Raw genomic sequence first — 25393 nt, forward strand, 5'->3', positions numbered from 1 at the left:
GGGGTTAATATTGCTGGGACATCCACTCCTGGGAAGATTGTAAACTGTCTTGAATGTTTTCCCACTTGTAAATAATCATGATCCCAGCAGAGCTTCTGGGCAGATGGACCGCGGAGGCGATGAAGAAGTGGTGGGTTGAGGTGAAGGTGACGGGCTTACAGGTCGAGATGGAGGTGTGGGTCTGGAGGCCCGATGTGCAGCCAGGGACTCAGCCTTTAGCCAAATTTTCCGGAGCATCCAGGCAAGGTACCCCAGATACGGCCTGCTTTCAGGGAGGAGAAGAAGCTACAATACTGGTAAGTCCATACACTTTTCTTATCTCGTTTTGAGAGGTCAGTTATTCTGTCACATAACGAAGGTAGACGAAGGCTGATTCACAATAAACAGGGTTTAATTAGCAGGCGGAAACGTAACAGCGTGTAACACACAAACCTAAGCATACGCAAATAATAATTAGCAGGCGGAAACGTAACAGCGTGTAACACACAAACCTAAGCATACGCAAATAATAATTAGCAGGCGGAAACGTAACAGCGTGTAACACACAAACCTAAGCATACGCAAATAATAACCGACCAGGGACTAAACTGAACAGGGAGAATATATACACAGAGTAAATGAGTGAACTACATGGGAATAGCTGGGCAAGGATTAACATAATCAGACACCATGGCATCTAATGAGAACATGACAGACAACAGAACACACGTGACAGTCAGTAATATGTCATGTGCTGATGTTCATCTGAAGTTGTATTTACCTAATTTAGATAATTTTTTATTATGTCCATAGATAGATAGATAGATAGACAGACAGACGAGAGATGCATGAATAGAACTGGAATGTACAGCATCTTCATGTGTGACCCTAATGAAAGAGTAAAGTGAGAAGTGACTGGCCTTATTCGGTACTTTCATGCTCATGATATTTAGACAAGGGGACAGGCCAATTCTGGCTTTCTAGAAATTAACAACATGGTATGACTTTTCAGAATATGTCTTCCTCAGCATATGTCTAAGTGAAAGGGAAACATCAGGTTAAGCTTTATGTTCACAAAATTAGTCAAATAGCATTTTTCATAGCAGAAGTACCTACGTGTCCTTTGGTGCTTTCAGGATGTGGGCACATGTGCTATCACTGGGGAGAGTCACAGTCTGAGTTCCTCTTGAGGTAGCAAAGTTATTTAAATTTGGCCACACTCTTAAAAATAAAGGTTCTTTATTGGCATTGATGGTTCAATAAAGAACCTTTAACATCCATGGAACCTTTCCATAGCACAAAAGCTTCTTTATAGTGGAAAAAGGTTCTTTAAATTATTAAAATGTTCTTCACACTAAGGAAAAGGTTCTTTAGGAAACCAAAATGGTTCTTCTGTAGCATTGCTGTGAAAAGAAATCCCCCTTTAAAGTATTAGTTCACTTTCTAATGAAAATTACCCCAAGCTTTACTCACCCTCAAGCCATCCTAGGTGTATATGTTTTGTTTCTTTCTGATGAACACAGTCGGAGATATATTAATAAATATCTTCATGCATCCGAGCTTTATAATGGCAGTGAGCTGGATCAACGAGTATGAGCTGAAGAAAGTGACTCCATTTACATCCATCATAAACATACTCTACATTGCTCTGGGGGGTTAATAAAGGCCTTCTGAAGCGAAGCAATGTGTTTGTGTAAAAAAAATATCTGTATTTAACAAGTTATGAAGTCAAGTATCGAGCTGCCGCCAGATCGCTGTCCGTATTCAACTTCCGAAGAAAGTGTAAAACCCTCGCAGTTCAAAAAGCTTATGCTCTGTCCTTCACCTTCCCTATTCAACTTACGGAAAAAGCTTAACTGACGCGACGCCAGTTTACACTTTCTTCAACTTAAATATGGAAGGCGGTCTGGCGGAAACTAGATATTTTACTTCACAACTTGTTCTAATGCATCACTTTGCTTCAGAAGGCCTTTATTAACCCCCCAGGCCGTGTGAAGTATGTTTATGATGGATGGATGTCCTCTTCAGCTCATACTCCCGCTTGCTGCCATTATAAAGAAGAAGAAACACCTAAGATGGCTTGAGGGTGAGTAAAGCTTCGGGTAATTTTAATTTGAAAGTGAACTTATACTTTAACCTTTTATTTTAAGAGTGTATGAAGAAGCTTTGCACTTTTGGACTGTAAACTCAAAGGACAAAATTGAGTTTTCATGTGCCTCCCTAATTATAGCAATTAGTGATGTGTGTCAAGGCAAAGAAATGTGTCATTTTCATCATAATGCATACGCTTGAGGAAATTTCATGACCTGGCGAGTGAATTTTAATAACACCTAATGACTTACGCACTTTTGAGGAAAGTGTTACGTTTCTGACATCAAAGGGACCTGCCAGAATGATGTCAGTCCATTGCTCTTTTAAAAAAACTCTCACACATGCATGCCTATAAGGAATCAGCTTTTCACTGAATTCACAGGTTATCCAAATAGTCACAAACACACACAATGCAATAAAATGCATGTTTCATCTCCTGAAATACCCAAAATTGCCAACCACCCACCAGACATGGTTTCCCCCTGCGTTGCATACAGAAGTTCAGTGTTTAGATCATTTGCAAAGCAAAGGCTGAACAGAGGAACTACTGTACCGCACATTTACAGGCTTCAACCACAGATCTTTATCAGTCCTCTTATCTTCTTTACCAACAACATGTTTGGTTTCTGTCACATTTATTTAAAGTGGACGTGAGAAAGGGGAAATTCAGACCCCCCTTTTTTTTTCTAGAATTCAAAAAAGGCTGAGCAAGAAAGAGACTAGTATTGAGTTATGGCCAGTTGCAGGCAATGTGCAAACTATATAATCTATATTTAGAAGACAAACCTGTAAGCATTTTAAATTCAAAGTTGATGTTTGAGAGTTTAAACTCACTAAACTCGATGTCTCTTTTGTAGCCATATCAGCCTTTCCTTTGTGTATAATTCTCTCACTTCCTTATTTCTCTCACTTATAGTGTGTATATTTGCACTTGTGGTTAAAGGTCTGACCTCCTGAATGACTGATTATATTGAAGACAAAAACAAAATTCTAGCAAGAACAAAATGCAAGAATTTTTCTTCTAACCCACGCTTATGTTCTCTGTTGTTCTTGAATTAAGCTAAAGCAGAATAATTGAAAGAGTCTGAGCTCTAAAAAAAGCATCTTACCTAAATTTTTATGAAATGTATAGAAAACAAAAATATATATACAAAATAATTTTAGTTATTGATTAGGAAAAGCATGAAAAAAAGATAACCCATCAAGTAACAAGGAGCAGCCAAAATCTGTGCCCTTTCCCCTCACACAATGTTTATAATCTAATGAAGATTATAGTCTAATCATCTAATCTAATATTTATATAGATGTTATTTCATACAGTATGTAATATCCTTCTTAAAGTATGTCATTTATTAAAAACAATTTCTCTAACAAATGTACAAAATATCTCAAGGGAGATGTTGGATAAGTAGCTGATAAAAATTGTTTTGAAGATATATTTTGAAGATAAGATTAGACAATTAATTCAAATGTATTCTAGTGTGCCTCTTTATTATGTATAAAAAGAGGGCAAATATTGCCCTTTAATAAAAAATATGTATAGTATAGTATAGTATCTATTTTAGCAGTTTATAGAATGCTAATAAAGGCACATATAGCAATTATTAGATATCAGGGAAAATATATGTGCCCAAATTTACCCAGTAAGGTGAATTAAGATTGATGATTGGGACATTTTTTCCAATTCATCTCAATGGCAAAAAGTGTCCCAGTCACCCTAAATTCACGCTAGTAGGCTATTATACGATTTGGATCACACTTGTGAAACTGGTCTATAATGGGAGTGATGACAGAGAGGGGAAGAGAACCCTTCTCTTAGTAATTTGAATGACCGCGCGCGTCTTTAGTGGTAATTTTAACACTTGTTCATGATGAGCACTTTCTAAGAATCCGCAATTTTGCCCAAAGGTTTACGTGGGTGTTAGGAATGTGTGGAATAAAAGCACGCACAGACCCCGCTAGAGAACACAGGACGCACCGCAGAGAGTCTCACTTGATTTTTTTTTTCAGCGCTGAATTTGACGTGCGTCAGAGCAACAGCACGAAGGTAAGACCATGATTTACGCTCAGAGCGATTGCAAACTAAACTTGATTCACTTAAATCATATTAATTTACATTAAAGCTGTACAGATGTGTTTAAAAGTTTATATAACAATGTACAAGGTTAAAATAAGAGAAAAGAAGTTTAAACAATAAATATAGTTTTAACATGAAACATGGAAAGCTGATGTCTTGCAGTGCGACATGCCCCATATTTAAGACATTTCGCTGAATCTTATATATAAATTCTTTACAATCAGTTTCATGAGCTCATATTAATGTGGAATATTTGAACCTTACTTTTCTCATTTAAACTGATACATGTAAATATGAATGTTAACAAGAGAAAGGTTTCAACTAGCCTACCTAATGGTTCATCCTTTTTGGTCCAAAGCTTACAATCGCAAAATTCCTCCTGTCAATACTGGCAATTAATAATTATTGTGATATTTTTATGATGGCAGTTTTATTATAATTGGCATTTACCAATTTGGGTTAATGTTCAGTAAATACACTCTTAAAAATGCTGGGTTAAAAATAACCCAAGTTGGGTTAAATATGGAGAAACCGGTTAAGTGTTTGCCCAACCTGCTAGTTTTATTTAACTCAACTATTGTTTAAAAATTACTATATTTCGCGCTTAAAATGAACACAAAATAGGTTGGAAAGGAACATTTATTAATATGTTTAATAAACGAACATTTATTAATACGTTTCATAATAAATATTAAATTATAAATATTTATTAAATAGCTTATTAATAAATGTTCACCTTTTGATTATTACTGTTGCCTCTAGTAATTATGTGTCTGATTTTAAAGCTAGCCATATAAAACTGCCCAGCAGGTTGAATCAAACATTAAAACAACCCAAATGCTGCGTTTGTCCATATTTAGCCCAACTTGGGTTGTTTTTAACCCAACATTTTTTTAGAGTGTATTGCTACACTAATGCTTGATGAAGGTATTGTGCTGCTTACAATAAATGTTTCTTGTGCATTTTCTTTTGATCATTAAATATTAAATAGCCTACACTATAAATATTTAACATTTCAATTTGTGTCTTTTCTCCAGATGGGTTTGTTGATGAGGTTCATCGTTCTCGTCTGTTTCTCCATAACGAGGATGTCTGCGCTTAAATTTTTCCCTGAGAAATGTGAGAGCATTAACCACATCATTGCGCGCGCACACACATACACGCAGGCATGCACACACACAGTTTTTATATCATAGTGGGGACTTTCCTACTTGTTTTTCTAACCAGAAAAATATTCACAAAAGTGACTATCTATGTATTAATATGAAAGTGCCTACAATGTACACCATGATTACAGGTTTTACTATCATTACACAGACATTTAGTCCCCACAAGTATTAGCACACACATTCACAGTTCTGGCATCTATTCTGTTCTCTGAATTGTTTCTCTTTATGCAGTTGTAATTGGTGAGAAACACAGATCCGTTACCCTGACCTGTAAAACAAATAAAGACAGTGTCACATGGAAACGTGAGGACGCACTTGGCATAGTGGATATAGTGGAATCAGAATATGAAAAACTCAGTGGTCGGCATCTGACTGTGATTGACCTGCAGAAAGACCAAATCGGGAATTACACCTGCTGGAGTGATACAGGTCTTGAAGACTACACCTACCTCCTGCTTGACAAGTCTAAAGAAGCTACAGGTGGGAACGTCATCTATTCCTAACATTCCTATCAACACTCTAAAAAAATGCTGGGTTAGTAACAACCCAAGTTGGGTTGAAAATGGACAAACCCAGCAATTGGGTTGTTTTAACCCAGTGGTTGGGTTAAACGTTTGCCCAACCCGCAGAGTAGTTTTATTTAACTCAACTATTGTTTAAAAATTACTGTATTGCTTGCTTAAAATGAACCCAAAATAGGTTAGAGATTTACATTTATTAATATGTTTAATAAATGAACATTTATTAATAAGTTTAATGAATAATAATAATTAAACAATATTAATAATTGTTGCCTCTAGTAATTATGTGTCTGATTTTTAATTTCCAACCTATTATGGGTTTATTTTAAGCCAGCCAAACAACAGCAGGTTGGGCAAACATTTAACCCAACTGTTGTTAATCAACCCAATCGCTGAGTTTGTCCATTTTCAACCCAGCATTTTTTTTTTTTTTTTTTTTTTTTGAGTGAAGCAGATTTTCAGGTTAGCTTATGGTTAGGAATGGTTTGGCATATGATTGTTTGGTAGGATTGTCATCCTAAGACCAAAAAGGATGTTGACTCTGCATTCTGATATTCATTAACCATGTCATTATCCAATATTGCATTAATACATTACACATTAAAACACTGTCCACAATGGTAAAACCACAGCATTTTGCCAACAGCTCAATGAAAGGCTGTGTAAACGATGTTAGGAAGGCACAGACAAATAAAAAGTGCATACAATGAAGCAGTAAATCAATTCAAGAATATACTTTTTGTAACATCTGATCATATTTTAAGCATTCTACTTATGAAATAGTCACTTGTTAACGGTAAACTCACTTGATCATTCTACGTTCTTGATTCTCGCTAATGATGTCCTCTAGCTCACAGTCATAAAATAGCAAGAAATAATAATGCTAAATGCAAATATTAATACAACCAGCCATAAAATTATGCATAGTTTAATTATTTGGTTGTTGACGTCAAAGGCTGTGTGTACAAACAAATTCAACAATAATACAATCTGCTGTTCAAGCCGACAGATTTTAAGGACATTATGTTACTGTTTATTTGAAGTAAAACTAGTTGGGAACCACTTATCTAGATCATTATATGTGTTGTTATAGTGCTTTGGAGGGCAGTTTAAAACTCATTTCCTTAAAGTGCCTCTAAAAAAAGCTGCCTGTTGAGTCATTGACTGTCTGGGCTGCAAAGCAGGAAGATAGAGTATTCAAGCCTTATCTTTTCAATCAGTTTGAGCTTTTTCAGCATATTTCTTTCTTCCTTTTCAGGTTTTAAAATCAATTGCACAGCTGAAACTTTTTCTTGCTCTAAACAAATCAAATGTACCTGGAATTCAGATGAATTTACTGCTTTCAGACTTCGCAATGCAAGGTATCAGAAATGCAAACACACCCACAGATACAATGAGCTTCTTTTGATTCAATGAGCTCATCACGGTTACAATGACCTCAACTGAATATGCGTTTTATATTTATTTAGGGATAATGGAGACTGGGTGTCACAGTCTGTGGATGGGGTATTTTTTCTCCCACATTCAACGAATTCCTATTCTGAAGAATCTGAGCGACTGCTCATAACTGGAGAGGCGGTTTCCAATTGCTGCTATATGAAAACTGACTACAGCTTCTACCTCCGAGACATCGGTGAGTGTGTGGGTTAAGACTGTCAGTTTATGCTCTGATTTACCCAGTAAGTTAGTTATTTTATAGTATTTAAAGAATCAGGCTTTTTTAAATACTTGGCTCGATTGTTTAGTCCAAATCAGAGTTCAAACCTTGACTCCTTCCTAAACCATGCTTGAGTTCTGATGTTGAATATCTTGTGACCTGTGACCGGGCCAAGAGCAAGTTCTATCCGATAAAACATTTTAAACATTCTATCCGATAAAACACAATTTCTATCCGATAAAACATTTTAGAGCTTGGCATAACTAGAAAGATGTATATTCATTATAAAAATCACATCACAATAAGTGATGTGTTGATTTCCGGAACACACCAAGCCGACGAACTAGTGGCGACGAAAGCAGACTGTGGGAAGCAGCGTCTGTCAGTTGCCTCGACACCCAACGGCCAAGTGGCATGTCCGTTCTGCGCCTGCGTAAGAAGAAATGCCTTTCCGTACCAGCAGGTGGCAGTAGCTGAACAGCCAATCAGAATGATCAGATGGCCCGACTGACCGACGAGCTCTGACTCCGATTCAACATTGAGAACACACTGAGAAAACTTAGTCGGCCGACGAACAAAAACTGCCCGACGGCCAACCATCAGCTTGGTGTGTTCTGAGCTTTAGTTGTGTTCATTTTTTGTCTTATTTCAAATAATTTTAAGTCATCATGTTGGGTTTCCATGTTTTATGGTGACTTTCCATAAACATAATGATTTTTATACTGTACAAACTATATATTCTATCCCCTAAACCTGCTCATCACAGAAAACATTCTGCATATTTACATTTTCAAAAAACATCACTTAGTATGATTTATAAGCTGTTTTCCTCATGGGGATCAAAAAAATGTCTCCACATGGACAAAGTTTTCTGGTATTGAGGTAACTTGGAAAAAAAACATAAAAAGTAAAAAAATGAAAATTAATGAAAATTCATCTTGATTGTGTGTATTTTTATAGCATTTTTATTATGTTGAATTGTATTTAACATATTAACAATAATGATTTTAACAATAATCATTTTAATAATAATATTTTTTAAAGTCATCCAGCAGCCCTCTTGGAAGTGTGCTGAGGCCCCCTAGTGGGCCCTGGTTGGAAACCACTGATCTAAAGCATCATCACTGATTGAATGTAATTTCTCTTTTTTTCCTAGTTAAGCCAGCCGATCCAAACATTTCAATCTTCAAAGTAAAAAATAAGGGGAGTGATCAGCAAATCATAGAAGTGGAAGTGATGCCTCCTTCTTCCTGGCCGCAGCCCTACAGTTTCTTTCCTCTGAAGCATCAGATCGAGTACCAGATTCGACACAATGGGGAGGTAAGAATGCTCTCCTGCACACACCAGTGCACATGTTTAAAGATTAGTCCACCAATAATGAAATAAATATTCAGTCATCATTTATTTTTAAGTCATCCCAAACCTATATGACTTTCTTTTATGAGAAAGTTTAAAGGTGCCATAGAATACTTTTTCACAAGATGTAATATAAGTCTAAGGTGTCCCCTGAATGTGTGAAGTTTCAGCTCAAAATACCCCATAGATTTTTTTTATTCATTTTTTTAACTGCCTATTTTGGGGCATAATTAAAAATGCGCAGATTCAGCGCGCGTCCCCTTTAATTGCTCGTGCTCCCCGCCCCCAAGCTTGCAACTCTATAATACATTGCATAAACAAAGTTCACACAGCTAACATAACCCTCAAAATGGATCTTTACAAAGTGTCTGTCATGAAGCCTATCAGATCTTGTAAGTAAAGTATTTATTTGGATGTTTACATTTGATTCTGAATGAAGTTGTGTTTATGAATTATACAGACTGCAAGTGTTTAATAATGAAAATAACGACGGCTCTTGTCTCCGTGTATACAGTAAGAAACGATGGTAACTTTAACCACATTTAACAGTACATTAGCAACATGCTAACGAAACATTTAGAAAGACAATTTACAAATATTACTAAAAATTTAATGTTATAATGGATCGTGTCAGTTATAATTGCCCCATCTGCCATTTTTCGCTGTTGTTCTTGCTTGCTTACCTGTATAAAGTCTGATGATTCAGCTGTGCACAGATCCAGACGTTAATACTGGCTTGAACATGGGCTGGCATATGCAAATATTGGGGGCGTACATATTAATGATCCCGACTGTTGTGTCACAGTCAGTGTTATGTTGAGATTCGCCTGTTCTTCAGAGGTCTTTTAAACAAATGAGATTTATATAAAAAGGAGGAAACAATGGAGTTTGAGACTGTATGTCATTTTCATATACTGAACACTTGTTATTCAACTATGCCAAGGTAAATTCAGTTTTCAATTCTATGGCACCTTTAACAGAATTATTGATGGCATTGTGTTACACCATGTCTAAAGCAGAGAGCCCATTATAATCAGTGATCCCAACAGTAAACTAATGCCCTGTTCTATTTTTGACATACTGCTTCTGACACGAAGAACAAATGGATTTGCTATTGCAAGGGTTGCTTTGTCGCATCCAGCGTAGACAGCCTCACGCTAACTCAACTGTTGCATCCGGTATAGACACGGTGTTAGGAACAATTTAAGTCATTACTTATTGAAAATCACAATTTTCATTTTAGGGTGAACTATCCCTTTAAGAATTTTAATTAATCTTCCTGTTTTCTGTTCCTTTATATTCACAGCTGAAGACTAAAGAATGGGAGGAGGGGTCAAAGATTAAAGTTGAAGGGCAAATCAGTAAACTAAGGGTGCGCTGCAGAGACATGCTGCTTCTCTCTCAGTGGAGCGAGTGGACCATGTGGAAAAACGTAAACTAGTGATTTAAACCTCCCTTCCTCCTGATCCCTTTATTTATATCTCCTTTCCCATTTTCCAGTTCCTTATTTATTTATTTATTTATTTATTTATTTATGTGTTTATGTATGAATGATCGTGACACTGGTTACATATGACTGTTACACACTGTACAAATGTATGCACCATGTCTCTGTCCTATTAAACACCTTTGCTCTTCTATCCTGTCTCTTTATTCCTGAAGTATACACAGTTAAATTCACTGGCCTTCATTGACAGGAATTATTGTGAAATGTTGTTTAACACATTTCAACATCTTATACAGCTATAACTTTCCATCTTTCACTAAACCCTAAAACAATCTCTAAATGTTGGCAGCTTGCTTTCTCCAGACAAAAGTGATGTAGGGTTTGATAGGAGCAATTCTCCACTGATTTACAATAAACATGCTTCCATGTAGTATAAAGGTGTATAATACATGTTTATAAATTTGGGGTTGGTAAGGTTTTTTACCCCCGGTTTCACAGACAAGGCTAAAAGGGTTAGTTCACCCAAAAATGAAATTTCTGTCATTAATTACTCATTAAGATTACGAACGAGTATGAACGTTAAGACCTTTGTTCATCTTGGGAACACAAATTAAGATACTTTTGATGAAATCTAAGAGGTTTCTGAAGCACACATAGGCAGCAACGTCATTGCACATTTTGAGGCCCAGAAAGGTAGTAAAGACATGATTAAAATAGTCCATGTGATGATAGTGGTTCAACTTTAAAGATAAAGTTCACTCAAAAATGAAAATTACCCTATGATTTACTCACCCTCAAGCCATCCTAGGTGCATATGACTTTCTTTCAGACGAATACAATTGGAGTTATATTAAATAATGTCGTGGCTCTCCCAAGCTTTATAACAGCAGTAAATAGAGAGAGTTTGAAGCCCAAAAAAAGTGCAACCATCCATCATAAAAGATAACTACACGCCTCCAGGGGGTTAATAAAGGCCTTCTGAAGTGAAGTGATGCTTTTGTGTAAGAAAAATATCCATATTTAAAACTTTAAAAACTAAAATAACTAGCTTCCATTGATTTATGGTAAAAGAGTAAACTCTAACCCAACACTCTAAAAAATGCTGGGTTGTTTCAACCCAAGTTTGGGTCAAAAATGGACAAACCCAACCATTGGGTTCAATTTTTAAATGCATTTTTTAACCCAACGGTTGGGTTTGTCCATATTTGACCCAGATTTGGGTTGAAACAACCCAGCATTTTTTAGAGTGAACGCATGACGCAAAAACATAGGAGTGCAGAGGATAGAGCAAAACAAAACACCAGTCTAAAACAAGAATTTTTACAGAGAAATGTTGGAGGATTTCAACATAAGAGAAGAGGAGCTTGAGTTTGTTGCACAGCTCTATTTAAACAGCAAGAGGTGTCAAAGCTTATGCTACTCCTACATCTCATAAGGGGTTACTCTTTTGGCGTAAGTCGATGTGTGTATGACCGTCTGCCAGAAGCCAGTTATTTAAGATTTTAAAGTTTTAAATATGGATATTTTAAAAGCATCGCTTCACTTCAGAAGGCCTTTATTAACCTCCTGGAGCCATATGAATTACTTTTATGATGGATGGATGCACTTTTTTGGGCTTCAAAATCTCATCCTCTATTCACTGCCATTATAAAGATTGGGAGAGCAAGGAGTCAGGACAGTTGTCTACTTTAATGATGTTTTTAGTACTTTTCTGGACCTGGAATATAGTAATTTCGTTGATCTCTATAGGGGACAAAACTCTTGGATTTCATCAAAAATATCTTAATTTGTGTTCTGTAGATGAACAAAGGTCTTACAGGTTTGGAACGAAATGAGGGTGAGTAATAAATGACAGAAATTTCATTTTTGGGTGAACTAACCCTTTAATGTTTTTGGAATTAGTCTCTTGCTCACCAAGTTGTTTTTTTGTTTTTTGTGATAATTTATTTATTTGTTTGTTCGGCAATCAACAAATAAAAAAATAATATTGTGAAATATTACAAATAAAAATAACTTTTCTATTTTCATGCATTTCAAAATGTAATTTATGGTTACACTTTATTTAAGGTGACGTAGTTACATTGTACTTACAAAATAAGTACTGAGTAATATTAATTAACTTCATTATGGTTAGGGTTTAGTTTTGGGCTAGTTACTTGTAAATATGCATAATTTACTATAGTATATAAATAACTATAGCAAGTGCATGCAGTAACGTGTAACTACGCCTTAAAATAAAGTGTTACCAAATTTATTCCTGGAAAAATGTCTTTACTTTTCACTGATCAATTTATTGCCTTACTGACCCCAAACTTTTGAACTGTATGTACACATGAGAGATGAGCTTTGAGTCCAGATATCTGTGTGTGTTAATGACAGAATGAACATTATTTCTTGTTTTCTGTATAGGTGCCCAATGGGGGAAAAAGAAGCCATACCAAAAACAAGGTGGCAAAGCAAAAGAGTGGGAAAAAAAACAAGACCAAGAAAAAAGGAGAAAAATCAAAAGTAAATCGGCATTGGGGGAAAAGAAAAAACTTCTGAACTGGGCATGTTTTTGAATTTCTAAAAGTATATTTGTGATGTGATCTGCGAAAACCCATCACATGGTGAAACTTCACATATCACAGGTGGATTCGAGCCCTTTCCAAATCTGTTTTTACTTCTTTTTTATAGCTTGTCTGTAACAAAAGTTATGATTATCTGAAGTCGGCTGATCGCTCTGATTTTCAGGAACGGAATTTTGAGAAAAACAGATTTAAATAACTGTCAGCTCCTTTTTCGGACAGACATGAAAATGCACTATCCAAACATAAGTGATTGTAATTCAAGAATGCTTTGGAATATAGACCTAAGGTTGTCTTGTTTTTTTAAAAAAAGACATTTGTCAGATTATTGTAGAAGTGAAATAAATTATCAAAGTGAGATAAAAAAAAATGTATAAAGTTTAAGTTTATGAAAATGTAAAAATATAATTGTTAATATTTTATAATAATATATTACAAAGCATGTTTTACTCTTAAACTGCAAGAAAATAAAAGCCAAAAATGTCAACATTCCAAATTTTGGAAACGCCTTCATTCTACAAACATCTTCATTCTACATGTTATGTGGTTTATTTTGATAGGTGAACTGTCTTTGTAACTTTAAGAGAGGGAAAGCTATGGCCTTTTTTGTGTGTGTGTTCTTAAACACTATAAATCACTATTTTTCTGCACTTTCAGAGATGATAGACAAGATGTTATAGAATGATAATTTAATGAAAACCCCAAAAAAAGACGTTCAACCTATTTTTTGACTTTACTGAAAACGTTCCATCGCAACATCCGACAGGTTTTCCCAAATCGCATCACATTTTTATGCCAATTCAAACATTGTTAATAGAGACTGAATTTGTGTATAAGATGGCTTGAATAAATGACAATGCTGAGCTGAGTATTCAACAGCAGAGGGCAGCAGTGAGTTAGGAGGGGATGCTGTCTCTCTTCGGGGGCTTTATGGAATTCTCTACTTTGTAAAAACCAGTAAATATATAAAGAAATAAAATACTGTATTTCCAAAAATATTTATTGATATTCTGTTATTTCCTTTCATGTCTCTGTTCTTTTTAACTGCACTCTTTTACTTGTGTATCCTCTTGGTTTTCTCCGTGCTCATCTGTTGTGACTGTATCTTGTTGCAGTTGCATCAGGCTTTGATTTTGATTGGCAGGATGAGCCGTAAAAAACAGCCAATGGTTATTGTCCTGCTCAGCTTTATGGGAGTCCAAGAAGGTGTGAGCAGTGAGTTCATACTCTTTACCAAATGGAGTCCTAAATACACAAACCAAAATAAATTAATAAATACATAAACATTAGTAAATATTTCACACAAAATAAACATTAAATTAGACCGACCTGTCGTAAACCTTACGGACATATATATATAACTCTAAATAAAAATGTTAAATATATTTCTAAATATTAAATATGGCTAAAACGTACCTAATATATGGCTAAACGTTGATTTTTTTTGTTAAAGGGTTAGTTCACCCAAAAATAAAAATAATGTAATTTTTTACTCACCCTCATGCCGTTTCACACCCGTAAGACCTTCGTTAATCTTCAGAACGCAAATTAAGATATTTTTGTTGAAATCCGATGGCTCCGTGAGTCCTGCATTGCCAGCAATGACATTTTCTCTCTCAAGATCCATTAATGTACTAAAAACATATTTAAATCAATTCATGTGAGTTCAGTGGTTCAATATTAATATTATAAAGCGACGAGAATATTTTTGGTGTGCCAAAAAAACAAAATAACAACTTATGGCCGATTTCAAAACACTGCTTCAGGAAGATTCGGAGCGTTATGAATCAGCGTATTGAATCATGATTCGGATCACCTGTCAAACCACCAAACTGCTGAAATCACATGACTTTGGCACTCCGAACCGCTGATTCAATACGCTGATTCATCTGTGCTCCGAAGCTTCATGAAGCAGTGTTTTGAAATCGGCCATCACTATACAAGTCGTTATTTTGTTTTTTTTTGGCGCATCAAAAATATTCTCATCACTTTATAATATTAATATTGAACCACTGTACTCACATGAAGTGATTTAAATATGTTTTTAGTACATTAATGGATCTTGAGAGAGGAAGTGTCATTGCTCCCTATGGAGGCCTCACAGAGCCATCGGATTTAATCAAAAATATCTTAATTTGTGTTCCGAAGATTAATGAAGGTCTTACGGGTGTGGAACGGCATGAGTGTGAGTAATTAATGACAGAATTTTCATGTTTTGGGTGAACTAACCCTTTAAATAATTACACTAAATGCAACTACATATTTCTGAGTGAGACAAGATTTTCAACAAGAAAATGTAGAATGTAGAGTGGATCTTATTCATTAGGAATTTAATTTTGGAGTATGTGTAATATTGAACTTTTCCCTGCTCACTTGAATACAGTACATTTTTACAGTATGAAATATAACATTACCATAGGATGTGATTGCCCAGTGCAGCCAGACATTGATTGGTCTTACAATGGGAAATCAAAATAATGCTGTTCACCTGCCAAAACAAAGCATTCACGCCACGTTATTAAGTTGCCAATCGGTAATCGTAAATTTGAAAAAGATTTCGTTTGAAAGTGTGTGCACCTGAACAGGGTATCCCTCATTTTCAAGCCTTTCTTGGGGGTCAAAGTAAATGACCTTCCACCAGCACAGAAAATCAAACTCCTCTACTAAGCTCAACTCCTGTAGTCGAGACTTCTTAGCACACTTCAGAAATGTTCTGTGATCACTGGCAAGGAACAACTATGTGGAGTCGGACAGATCACATGTTAAGACCTGGAATCCAAACTCAGCAAATACAAAAAAAACTGTGCATACATTACATTTCGATCGTTTACCTCTCCGGCGAAGCCTGCAGTAGTTCTCAGGGCAAAGCTTTGATCGTACCTGAGCACCTCTCCATCTGAGGTCCCATCAACACTGAATCACAGACCACATATGACAGATCAGATCAGCAACTACGTGTGTGCGAGCGAGTACATTTGAATGCGCATGTGCAATACCTTGTAATAATAAAGGCGTTTCTAACACAAGGGGTCATGCTGTGAGATCCCCCTACTTGGAGGGGTCCGAGAAGGCGGGGGACTGAATTTGTCTGCGAATGTGGTGCGATATTACTGCTGTCGGCAATGATGCTAAGAACACAAGAGCCACGCTGGTCATGTTCTCCAGAGTTCACCAGCATGATTGTGTCTCCAAAGTGAAGAAAGCCATCCTGTGACACTGATAAACTCACCTAAACAAAAAATATATATAATCAGTCTCACATTTAGCAGACACAAACTGCCACACTTAAGATGCAACTTCTGTCTCATGTTGACTTTTTCTTCTCTATTGTGACATATCCAAGAGAAACGGCTTCTCTAACAAGGAAAAATGTAGGGCGGGACTTGATATTGTCTATCAGGAATTGATTGGATGGTGGTTTGCTATTGCTGTCATCTCATGTGAATGACTGGTTGTCCTGCCCTTAGCAGAAGACAAGAAATGTTGTTGAAAGAGGAAGGGGAAGTCCTTTTGATTAAAGATTATGAGGGTACATGAATTTTAAAAAAGAATGATGTGCACGGATAAATAATTTATAATAAATACTGCAATATTCAATTAAAAATAACTGTTGTCAATTTTGATTTCATGGTGACTAAAAATTAGCCTCATTGCATTATATCAAATAAAGCACACAATTCAAGCAAAAAATATATAAAAAGGTTTTTAAATAGGCTAAATTAGACAAATTAAGCTTTTAAATATTATTCTATTAATATTTTATCTGATAAACCTGATCTTGCAACATTGTTGACAAACACTTGTCATATATCAGAAAAAAAGTCTTACTGGTTTCAGGATGTTTTGTCTCAAAGCTCCTTCTTTCTGGATTGTGAGTTCGCCTCTGTCTTTTTGAAGAAGAAAGTTCTTTAGGGTTTCCTGCAGAGACACTGATCATTTACTCACGTGGGTTCACTATTGAAATTTTACACGCAGCCTTTGAAATGCGTCAAAACAACAAACCTCTTCTAAAGTCACGTCTTCTTTCCAGTTTCCCACACGAACGCGCGGATTATAGGTTCGGACATGAGCCATTTCACAGTTGTTGTAAAGTCAGACAGACTGATAAGTGTGCAGCTATAATGTTTAATGCAAATGTAAACTACAGTATATGCCCCTACTACAGGTAAGAACTGTTTCCATGGATGCCTAACAACAGAAGTGCGCGCCTGCGCAAGGTTACGTCTCCATGGTAACACTTTCGTCCTTTCATCCAGTTCTTTTTTGCTTTCACTGACCGCTACAGACACGTCTGCGCGCCCGCCATCTTGGAACGGTCAACTTGTCGTCACTCACAGCAAAAACTTCTATGTTCGTTGCTCACAGTAAGAAGCAATGGTGCCACAACATTGCGTAGCTTTCAAGATTTAAATTCCCAAAGAAATGGGATAACCTTTCACAGGTGAGAATGTGTTGGTTTGTGATTTGATATGTAATTACTCGATAATATTACAGGTTTTTAAACTATGGTAAATTTTTAATGTGGTGTTAGCTAACGCCTTCGTCTTGTACTGTGTTAGTTTAACAAAATATTCATACATGCAACTACGGTTGCAGACGCACAGTCAACTCGCTCTCGAGTGTTCAGTGCTCATGTTTGACCGTTCCAAAATGGCGGATGACTAGAGAGACAGATGCCAAATTGTTTATGTTTACAAATCATCATTACCTATTAGGTAATTTAACATCACCATTTTTTTCAAAATGCAATATACACTGCAGTAATACATCAACTAATTTCCGTAATTCACCAATTATAATTTATTAAGCTTTCTAATTGTTTATTTAACTTTAATTGATTGAAAGCAGTATAATTAAAAGACAAACATGGACAATAATTCACTAATAATAATTCAATGAAATAATTCAATCACTGACTGGTTTAAAAGATATCACATTTGTTCCCAAGGTACATGACATGTGTGTACGTCTTCAATAAGAAAAAAAAAAACTTAATTATTTTATATTATTTAATATTGAATTATACTTAATTATAGAAGTCCATTGATTAAATGAATCAGCCAAGTCAACCAAACAAACTCAAACATACACAAATAAGCAGAATATGCAATTATTAAAAATGAACTTACAATCATGATTCAATAAAACACTTTAAGGTATTATATCTTTATATTGTAATATATTTTATATGAAATTGCCCTTAATGAAATTAGGTCTCTTTTCACAGTTTCAGTGGCATCAATATGTGTGCTATATCTATAATGAATCTTGCAGCATTATCAGATATGAAACCAAATCACTTTCACAATGTGTACTGTATGCAGAGAGAAAAAGGCAGTGGAGATTTTAGATAAACTACATTAGAAGGAAGGCTCAGAGCTTGAGCTTGAGAGATGTGTGTAAGTGCGGTTAAGTGCTTTCACGTCAATAACGGAACTGACAGATCATAAATAGATAATACATGTTTATGAGAGCTGTGCTCTGAAATATTAAAACTCCAATGGGAAAAACAGCCAGCAGCAGTGTGCAAAAGTATTGCTGATACTATTACAGAAAGACTCATTGCTTCCTATGCATGCACCTGTCAGCTTGTTTAACTGTTGGAAGAAACAACACACAAGACCCATTGAATAACCAAAACTAGCTTTATGAAGACAAAATAAGAGACAAAGGTGCGTATATTCACAGTCAAAGGTGCTCTGAGAAATAAGGAATCCCTATCAAGAAAAATACTGATGTTCATACAATCATAGAATGAAAAACAATTGCTATAAATTAAAACAAAAATGATTCTGAGGAGAAATCAGTAGGCTATTTCTAAAGAACAAGAGGAAGACAAAAAATAATGAGGTCAAAAGTCAAAACTTTTCCAACATTGCCTCCTTAAAATAGGACATCTCATTCAATTGTCTTCACATTGCAGTATTCAGATAATTCTGTGCTGTGGAAAGCATTGCTAAGACTTGCTATGTGCTTGGTGTTGTGCATGGTCACCAAAGCGTTGCTAAGATGTTCTGGGTGGTTGTCTCCTGGCCTGTGATATACTCCTCCCTATATGGCATGGATCAATGCTTCATCGTAAACCAATCATTTAGAGAAGTAATAGCACGTTTTGAGGTATCATCATAGTCCGTAGCACAAGTGGTGCAAGATGAATTACAGTATCTTAGATCAAACTGCAAGTTGGCTCAAGTTAAAGTCTGATTAATTCCTATTGGAAACTCTTTTACCTGAGCAAATCGGAGGCTTTGCTCATTAATCAGCCGCAGTAGACAGAAGCAGGACTCAGAAACCTTCGGGCTCAATAAAAGAGGACAAACACTCCCTTTCTCTTGGTCTCTCCCCTCCCGCACGCACTCAGTCCCATCACAGCCCATTAAAAGTTTAGTGCTGTTGTTCAGCAAATTGAAAATGTGTGCTGGTATTGATCCACCATCATGCATCCATTCTGGATCTCTGGAGGCTCATTTTCCTTTTCTTTTAAGCTTTTGTGAGGGAGGATGTTACGTTTTGTTGCACTTTTTTTGGTTGTGATCGAGTTCCCCACAAACTCATTAATAAATATGCATCAAACAAAAAAAGAGATAAGATTCATATCACTCATACCTCAGCATTTCCTCCATATATGGGGACATTTAGCAGATTTAAATAGCAGTTGCATGTAAATTTGCCGCCGTGAATGGATTTTCCTAGCATTTAAATGGAGAAAGCAGAGGCGTGGGTGGAGAGAAACGCGTGCCGCTGTGTGAGCGAGTGGATGTCCGTTTCAGGTTTCAGCAGAATTACATTAGACTAATGGGAACTCCCCAATATCCATAAACAAAGAGGGTATACCGGAACGTCCTGAATCCATAAACTGCTGAATAAGCATTTAACTGAGAATATGCTCAAATTCAAATACAAAACTTAAGGTAGGGAAACTCCAAAAAGACCCATGGAAAGTTTCAGGAAATGTTTTTAAAATGAAGTCTATTTTGCATAGGTTTTACAGTCTGCCATGCTTGTTGAATTGGCTTCATGAAGAAATCATGCTTTCATTCAAACCTTTATAATATTATCTAACACGTACCATTCAAAGTAGCTTTAGGCATGTCATGTGACTGCATGTACTTTACATGGTGCTGATTGGAATGACGATGATGAGGATGAGGATGATGGTGGCAGTGATGCTGAGGGCAGCAATGCGGTATGCTTGGTTCCTGTTGCAACGGGTGTATGAATGTGAACGTCGCAGGAGCGTGTCGGAGGCTGGAGTGTAAATTTCATCCGTCCAGAACTCCAAAGACTCAGGGGCCTGCAAAATATAATCAAAAAATGTCAAGCGATTGTTTAAGTGCTGTTTCAGAATCTGTTTTCTTCATGTTCTGTTAAGATTTATTTTATGTTTAGGGTCCCAAAGAGCCCAATGATGGATATATAAAAACAATAAAAGTCATTTTGAAATAACCCAGATTATCCCAAACTTTAAACATGTTCTCCACAAACCTCTTCAAAACCTAGAATGATATTACCTACTTACCCAAGCTGCTAACCTCTCTTATATCTCAAATTCTTTGGAAAAATTGATTACAATCCAGTATAGTAATTTTATTCTACTTTGGGTCAATTTGACTCCAGTAAAAATACATAGTACAAAAATATAGATTTATGAGGTGACAGTTTTCACTCAAAACATAACATTTGGAGATACCTGAAGGTCCAGAGGTGTTAAGTCTGATTGGCTCCAGGTCACTCTGGGGCGGTCAGTTAGATGCTGGGCAGTGCTCTGGACTGATGTGCGGCGTGGTGCATTCTGGGTCTCAGGTGGCATGAGGTGAAAACCTGTCACTTCCTGCACTACGGGGACTTCTCTTTTATATGCTCCACCTAAATGATCTGACTGAGGACCCAAACAAGACAAGTGTCCAAAACAGACTAGTGAAAATGCATTCTGTATATGGTGCGTTCGTCTCTAAATGAACACAATTGTATTATTTTACTCAATTGAGTGCAAAGCTTAACATACATGAATTTCAAAATTTGCTCCAGCTTCATGAACTCCACAAATTTGTGCAAAACCTGTTGAACACATTTTCAAGCTTGATTTGAGAATGTGGAGCTTATGCTTTAATATGCTTCCGGGATGATGTAATTTTTTAGGCCAACCCAGTTAGCATTACCCTGGTTCCCTCCACAAATAACCATGAGACTTTTTTCCACTGACTTTTGGATTATTGCAGAAATTAAGCTCTGTGACTAGCAAACGTATTATTCTTACACATGACTTCAACTTCACCACCAGTCTTCAAATTGGGAAGTTTTTAGTGAGCAGATGATTTGTCCTGTCTGGCATGATCACGGTTAATGTACTGACAACTTCAACTAATCAAGAGTGGGGTATTACTTGTGTATTTTATGTTGTAGAATAAAACGTGAAAATATCTTGAGCTTGTGTTAACCACATACATTATTTTAGGCAGTTAACCAAAACCCCATTTAAAATACCCACTGACTTCAGAACGATGGAACCAGAAATGCAAAAATGCTAACTTTTTCTGGGTTTCAAGACTCATTCCTGCAGCATACACACAAAAATCTGACCTTTTTTCTACACAAATTGTCAGTATCACTACTTTTTAAATTATTTTTTGTGACCTAGAAAAATTGCTTAATCTTTAAATGTGCTATAAGTGATTCCAGCCATTTTGCTTAGCATAATTAGCCAAAACCCTGCCTATATGCACAAAATGAATGACAAGCAGAGAGCATTTCTGGTTAGCTAGTATTCTGATTGGATACAAAACTTTCTGATTGGCAACTGACTCTTATTTTGTTGTTTACAGACGCCTAGAATTACATACTACTCCTACTACTACTATTTTTCCTATTTACATATCTTTATATGGCAGAAATAGTAAGTGTAGTATGCTAAAATGCTATTGTGAATTCTGTCAGAGTCTGTCACAAAGACAAGTGATTTCTCACACATATTTCAGTGATTTAAGGAGATTTTATGTGGAAGAGATATCACTTACAAACCATTTAAAATGTTTTCACTCAACATTTGGACGCCACTTTTCTTGTCCTGTTACCTTAGCAGGCTGTATGTGTGGCTCCTTGCTGAAGCTGATGCTCCATTCTCTCTGGGCTTCAGACCCGCTGCTCTCCGTGTGGCTCCTGGAGGCCCTGCGTACAAACAGACGTCTACGTTTTGCCGCTGCCTCGTTGACGGCCTCCAATTCTGGATTGGTCCTTGGGGACCCCTGCTGTTGCTGTACGTTAGGGCGTGCTACAAGCTGTGGTTGTATATTCATTTGATGCGTGTGAGGGCATGCGACCTGCTCCCGCTGTTCCAGTCGGTTCAGTGTGGAGAGCACAAGGGCCAGTTTCTCACGTAGTTCTGCGATCGGCTCTAGCTGTTGCTCCAGCTCCGTGACTCTTTGGAGCAGGCGTCCTACACCCCATCTCACGCCCTCCTCAGGTGCCTCCAAGGAGTGAAACAACCTCTGTAACTTTCCCAAACGTTCACGTCTCTCTGGCAGCCCACCCCCGCCTCCCTCCTGGGCCCCACCTCCTTCTCCTGGCAATACTGCCATGGAGCCACACATGCTAATGTCGTCTAGAAAACGGAAGATGGCACTAATGTCATCCTCGCCGATGTCAGGGTTGTCAATGGAGAGTTTATCGGCAAGCATGAGGCTACGTAAAGCACGCCGATCTGCAGGTTCCGTCTGGGTGGCAACACTAACCACGCCCTCAAAGCTCGGTGACCAATCATACCATGCATCCAAACTCATGCCGCTCAGCCGCTTGAAGGTATCTCGCACCGAGTTGACGATGTGAGGATCGAAGCCGGGAATGTCAAAGCTTGACCCGTCAATGCTAAGTTTAACAGCTCCTGGTTTTCGTAAAGCAGACTTCTCTAAAACAGACCGCTCTGATCTGGGTTTCTGCAGCCCAGTCATTTCAGGCTCAGGTCTTTCATTCGCCGACCTGCTGTCGATGTCCAAGCTGTGGCTCTTGACTTGAAGGACCGGAGTTTGGAGCTTTTGGTCGGAGACTGTAGGGCCGAAGTATGTGGATGTCTGGAGCTCGTCCAAACTCTCATGCTTCGCCTGACGCCACTGAGTCTGCGGTTCATACGGGTCTGTGCCGTCAGCATACGACTGTGCATTGGCAGCATGTGCATCGGGTTCAGGTGCATTTGAATGAGCGTACGAATGGTCTTGCAGACGTTGCACGTGCGATGCCGGGTTGCACATGTGGTGGTCGTTTGCATATGTTGTGGGGTCTGGATAGGGGTTCTTTTGAGTAATGTAAAGCAGGTCCTCACCATCCGATCTTGGTCCGTCTGGGCTTTGATCTGATTGGCCGTCGCCTTCCGTAGACATAAGTGGTATGCTGTGGAATCCTTCTTTAAAGGCACTCCTCTTCTGAGAGCAAGAACGAGCGACGTGGGCTCCCTGATTGGTCGCCGGTGTCTTGCCTGCCTCCTGATTGACCGCATCGCTGGAAACGTCCCCAGAATGCACGTTCTGCATGCTGTCTTGGTTATGCATGTGTGAGTGAGAATGAGCAATCAATGCGGAGGTGGTCCAAGCGTGTGAAGCCTCCGTGTTATGACTGAATGCTTCACAAGGGAGGTTCTCATATTTACAGTCCTCAGAGGTGGTCCCTCCTACTGTGACGGGTAAGGCAGCCGGCCAGTCGTAACGCACAAATCCCTTCCCACAGACCTGACAGGGCGTCAGCGACTGAAGGTTCTGAGTGTATGTAGGAGCCATGCGGGTGTGCATGAGGAGGTTAAACAGTGACACGACATCGGCGGCCGCAGAGAGCCGGTTGCTGCAGGGCGGGTGAAGGCGCTCTCGGAAGAGGGTGGCGGGGAAGCAGGGGTCTCTACAGGCGGTGGAGTATAAGAGACTCCGTAATTCTAGAAGCGGCTGCAGGCTGAAGCGTCCACTCAGATAGACGCAAATGTCAGGATACGAAACGCTCCCATGGCATGCACCTAACACCTCAAGGATCTCCAATAATACCAGGGGGTCTTCAGGGTTTTCAGCCATATTTGCACCAGATTTGAACTTTTAGCCGTGCACACTACATGTAGAAATTTAAGCCCACTGTCCTCTGCTTTCTCCCTTCATCAAAGGCACGTGCAGCTCTGCAAAAGGGAGCACAGCAGTGAAATCAGGTCAGCCAGAGGAGGATTTCCACAAAAATGACTTTTGCATTGATTTCATTTTTTTATAAATCCTATCCAAGTTAAAACAGTCCAAAAAAAAGAAATGTGCAATGAAAACAAGCGGTTACCTTTTGTCACTGGGATATGATGCTGAGAATAAAGCTATTTATTGCTGACCTTATTCAAAGCCTTAATATAGCAACTGATCGGAGATTTTGAAAAGCGCAGAAACCATTAGTGACATCGTGAAATCGTCCATCTCCACTGATCAGGGTCCCACCTGAGAGACTCTTGTTGGTAAAGCAGCAGTCAGTGGCCAAGCAGCGGTCAGTCCCACGATCAGTGCAGAAAAGCAGGTCGCCTGATGTCTCCAGAGACGCCATGAATCCCGGGTCTCATCCCTTAATGAGTTGATCAGAACGTCCTGTACATGAGAAACAGCATAGATAGTATCTGCTTCATGTGTGACAGGAGAGTTGCATCCTCTATTTGGTGTGTTTGCACACGGAGCTTCTGTGGTCAAAGTCATGCATGACGTTAGTGGCTATTCTACTGCACAACAATAAACACACTAAAGAAGAAGCGCATTGTAAAATACAAAAATTATAAATGTTTTCCTCTTTGTTATTTACATACAATTATTTAAAAATTATCAATGAAAACTAATAAAAATCTATTAAAAATATATATCAAATATATTGATTAATGAAAGAAAATAACAATTAGTCAAAAAATATAAAGAAATTAACAAACAAAATCAGAAATATCAACCTATAAAGATTACTATGAAATGTATCTATACACATATTAATTTCTACATTTCTCTGTACTTTATTTTTACTAATTGGTTAATTATTATAAAAGCTAAATAAAAGTCACTTGATATAAGTAGATTTAATAGAAATGTATTAGAGTTTGCCTTTGGAGTTCTCCTCTGCACTTTATCTGTATATATATAAAAAAAATAAATAAATGTAAAATGATTAAATAAAATGTAATACATTTGATTTCCAAATATATTTAACAATCTTTTTTTTTAAAGAGCCTAAATAAAAAAAATAAAAAATCATTTAAAAATCATTGAGATTTACAAGTTTTTGAGCACATGAATTTTCTTAATTTTTCTTTATTTTCTAAGAAGTAGAATGAAAATGGAAGCCCACCTGTACCATCTGAGGATTTGTCCTGATGCACAGACTGTCCCAAATCACATGCAAACACTAGTGGAGTCAAACAGAAGTCAAACAGACCTGCATCTGCTCTGGATTGTACTGAAGTGGGTAATGAGATCTTTACAGACTGTAACACACTTCCTTTCTCTGTTCAAGTATAGCCTACAGCTTCATTAAAGTGATCAAACCTTTT

At 37.4% G+C, this 25393-nt stretch overlaps 3 protein-coding genes across 4 annotated transcripts; 1 reads left to right on the forward strand and 2 right to left on the reverse strand.

Moving 5' to 3' along the window:
- Positions 1-3841: 3841 nt before the first annotated feature.
- il12b2 (interleukin 12B 2) lies at positions 3842-13790 on the forward strand. Of its 2 annotated transcripts, XM_067389178.1 has the most exons (8): positions 3842-4117; positions 5185-5266; positions 5548-5796; positions 7096-7198; positions 7307-7470; positions 8651-8814; positions 10157-10282; positions 12707-13790. In XM_067389178.1, exons 1-8 carry the CDS (start codon positions 3998-4000, stop codon positions 12839-12841), a joined length of 1143 nt encoding a protein of 380 aa, XP_067245279.1. In that variant the 5' UTR covers positions 3842-3997; the 3' UTR covers positions 12842-13790. The 2 variants fall into 2 exon arrangements, with proteins under 2 accessions (XP_067245279.1, XP_067245280.1); XM_067389179.1 differs by lacking the exon at positions 12707-13790 and having other exon boundaries at positions 10157-11241.
- An 89-nt stretch (positions 13791-13879) lies between these two features.
- On the reverse strand, positions 13880-16984 carry cfap161 (cilia and flagella associated protein 161). Its single transcript, XM_067389180.1, has 7 exons — positions 16867-16984; positions 16693-16782; positions 15861-16093; positions 15696-15777; positions 15442-15600; positions 15279-15352; positions 13880-14109 (listed from the first exon to the last, which is right to left on the reverse strand). Exons 1-7 carry the CDS (start codon positions 16936-16938, stop codon positions 13905-13907), a joined length of 915 nt encoding a protein of 304 aa, XP_067245281.1. The 5' UTR covers positions 16939-16984; the 3' UTR covers positions 13880-13904.
- Positions 16985-18542: 1558 nt separating this feature from the next.
- On the reverse strand, positions 18543-24469 carry si:dkey-88e18.8 (major intrinsically disordered Notch2-binding receptor 1). The gene is made up of 4 exons (XM_067389181.1): positions 24261-24469; positions 21936-24007; positions 20555-20743; positions 18543-20158 (listed from the first exon to the last, which is right to left on the reverse strand). Exons 2-4 carry the CDS (start codon positions 23907-23909, stop codon positions 19976-19978), a joined length of 2346 nt encoding a protein of 781 aa, XP_067245282.1. The 5' UTR covers positions 23910-24007; positions 24261-24469; the 3' UTR covers positions 18543-19975.
- Between the last annotated feature and the right edge of the window lie 924 nt (positions 24470-25393).

Source organism: Chanodichthys erythropterus, chromosome 7, assembly GCF_024489055.1.
Source record: "Chanodichthys erythropterus isolate Z2021 chromosome 7, ASM2448905v1, whole genome shotgun sequence".
In the NCBI taxonomy this organism is placed as follows: Eukaryota; Metazoa; Chordata; class Actinopteri; order Cypriniformes; family Xenocyprididae; genus Chanodichthys; species Chanodichthys erythropterus.